General features: G+C 43.8%; 1 protein-coding gene across 1 annotated transcript; it reads left to right on the top strand.

Moving 5' to 3' along the window:
- The first annotated feature begins 365 nt into the window (after positions 1-365).
- Positions 366-2,312, top strand: LOC121049980. The gene is made up of 3 exons (XM_040508488.1): positions 366-446; positions 567-1,903; positions 2,299-2,312. The coding sequence occupies exons 1-2, from the start codon at positions 366-368 to the stop codon at positions 1,812-1,814; spliced, it is 1,329 nt and encodes a 442-aa protein (XP_040364422.1). The 3' UTR covers positions 1,815-1,903; positions 2,299-2,312.
- Positions 2,313-2,589: the final 277 nt, after the last annotated feature.

Here is a 2,589-nt window from a genome sequence, read left to right as displayed (position 1 = left end):
TTTTGGAAGATATCCAACAGTTTCTTGGACACAAATGATTAAAGTGTAAAATAGAGGAGATAAAATTTATTTTAATTTTTTTATAACTACTATTATTATTATTTTTTGGTTACAAAACAACTAAAATTAACTGACAGTCTGACACGTTAGTCTTCAATAAAAATAAAAAATAATAATAAAAAAACTGACAGTTAATCATACGTATCCATATTGTTTTCAAATTGAGATCTCCCAATTTGATAATATTTAGTGGTGTCAATGACCTAGCCGCATCTCTCTGCTAGGGTTTCTCGTGGGAGTTTCTTCTACGACAAAAATTCCAAAACTCAACGTAGGAGATCAGGGCGAACTCCTCGTCCTGTATCATGGCCGGATCTAATGGTTCTGCTCGTGTTTCTTTTGGTCTGGCTGGATCGGTAGCACTGCAGGATGATCGCCGCTATATGGTGGGTCGTCTTCTCGGACCCAAAGCCCGCTTTCCTGGGTTTAAAGGCACGATCTCTTCCATTTGGAGAATCAAATCGGGGTTGATGATCCAAGATGCAGGGGATCGGTTCCTTTTCTAGTTTGAGCGTGAAGCGGATAGGAATCGTGCTCTCCACGGTGGACCGTGGTTCTATAGGAACACGATGCTTCTGCTCGGTGGTTATGATGGGGTTGGATCGGTGGAGGCAGTTCCACTGTGGAGTCTGGAGACGTGGGTGGTCGTGAAGGGCTTGCCAGTAGGCCTGCGAAACAAGGTTTCCCTAACCCTGATCGGATCAACCATTGGTCAGGTTATGCGTTTTGATCAAATGGCTCTCCGTCGTCGGGAGGAGGAGCAGAGAATCCGGGTGATCTTGGATACTCGTCGCCGGCTTCGTTCCTGGATGCTGTTTGAGTTCTCGTCCTCTGTTGAACTCGAGATTATCCTGCTTTATGAGAAAGTGAAGGGTCTATGTAGGAATTGTGGTCTCTTTGAACATGATGTTTTGGGCTGTGATGGATTCCTCGCGAAAGAAAAGGAGGAGTTGCTACAAAAGCAGCCGGCTGCGGCAATGGCTGGTTTATCGCTGGAGGCTCCGGGGACGGATTCGGGCTCTGCTGCTGCTTCTGGTGTGAATCTGTTACAGCAGGGTGTGATGGGTGCTGGTTTGGAAGTGATGATGGATCCGGAGTTGGGTGGGCTGCAGGTGCTCGACTTGCATGGGAAGCAGGGGATCGTGGATGTCCATGCATCTTTGCATGAGGACGTGGTCAACCCACCTATGAGTTCAGAGGTACCTATATGTGTTGGGACGGTCATGGAAGGGTTGACTGAGGTTAATTATTTTAAGAACTGGGCATCCATGATACCATCCACTCTGCCTAGGGTGATCTCAATGCAGCAAGGTTTGTTTCCTAAGAAGCCTGAGAAGAGTATGGCGATGGGGTGGCAGAATTCGAGCTTGGCTTCTGTGGGCTCGAAACCACAGGCAACTTTTGAGCTCACTAAGGTTGGGAAAAGGTATCTGGCTCTTCCCTCCACTGAGCTGCAGGTGGATGAAAATACTACTTTGATGCTGCAGCACAAAAATGGCAAGATCATTGTTTCTCCTAAGAAGAAGAAACCTGGGCGTCCCCGTGGAAGCAAGAATAAACCTAAATCTGCTCGAGCTATTAGGCTGGATGAGCAAGTGAAGAAACCTCGTAAATGGAAAAGCCAGAGGGACAAAGCTGGTGAGTTTGAAGTTGAAGAGAAAGCCATTGGTACGACGATCTCTGCGTTAGCTGGGGTGGCACAGGAAGGTGTTATGGAGGGGGAGTCTCCCCTTCTAACTCCAAATGTTATTTAATTTTATTTACAGGTCGCAAGGATCAATTCATCTGAGGATTCATTTTACTATTTTGCTTCGGAGGTTTCTGATTCTTGTTTGAAATAATGGTGCGTACTTTTCCTCAAAAGGTGGGTGTACTAGGGGTTTCCTAGGTCTTATTCTAATTTTAGAATAGGTTTTTAGGGTTCCCTAAGGAACGATTCTTTCTGTCGACCCCATAAGAGTGTTTCGTTTTTGTACTGCTTGCTGAATTAATATAACGGGCTGACCTCTTTCTGTCACAAAACATACGTATCCATATTGTCAATGGGCTATTAATTATTATGTGCTTGGACTACAAGCTATTAGACTCCGTGTTTACAAAGGAAAGTCACATGAAAAGGAAATTTTAAGGTATTTGAATTAAGTCGCCCACTGGCCACTCGTATAAAACTTCTTCAGAGTCTTCATCCAGAATTCAATTATTCATTTTCTGCTCTTCGCTGACATAAAACAACTGCAGCGGTTGCAGAGAGAGCACTGATCAGTTTGTTTTATCTCAAACAATCCCAAATTTTCCTACCTCATCGACCGCTCCAACTCCCTCCAAGTCTTTTATTCTTCGCAAAAGGTTAGCTATCATAACTAATTGCGCCAAAATTTTCATTTAATGTTTCCTGCATGCAATTGTTGTGTGTTTCCTGTTATCACTTGATTATTTTTCAAGGGTCGATCAGTGATAATTCTTTCCCTGCTAATTTCTCTTAGTATTTTTCCATGCCAACTGTTAAATGTCCAGGGATTTATTTAGTGA

The sequence above is a fragment of the Rosa chinensis genome, chromosome 6 (genome assembly GCF_002994745.2).
Source record: "Rosa chinensis cultivar Old Blush chromosome 6, RchiOBHm-V2, whole genome shotgun sequence".
In the NCBI taxonomy this organism is placed as follows: domain Eukaryota; kingdom Viridiplantae; phylum Streptophyta; class Magnoliopsida; order Rosales; family Rosaceae; genus Rosa; species Rosa chinensis.
This window is presented reverse-complemented; position numbering and strand designations above follow the sequence as displayed.

Coding starts and splice junctions, on each gene's coding strand:
- LOC121049980 (XM_040508488.1), top strand. CDS start 366: ATGGCCGGATCTAATGGTTCTGCTCGTGTTTCTTTTGGTCTGGCTGGA. Junction 447..566: donor AGGATGATCGCCGCTATATG/GTGGGTCGTCTT, acceptor TTCCTTTTCTAG/TTTGAGCGTGAAGCGGATAG.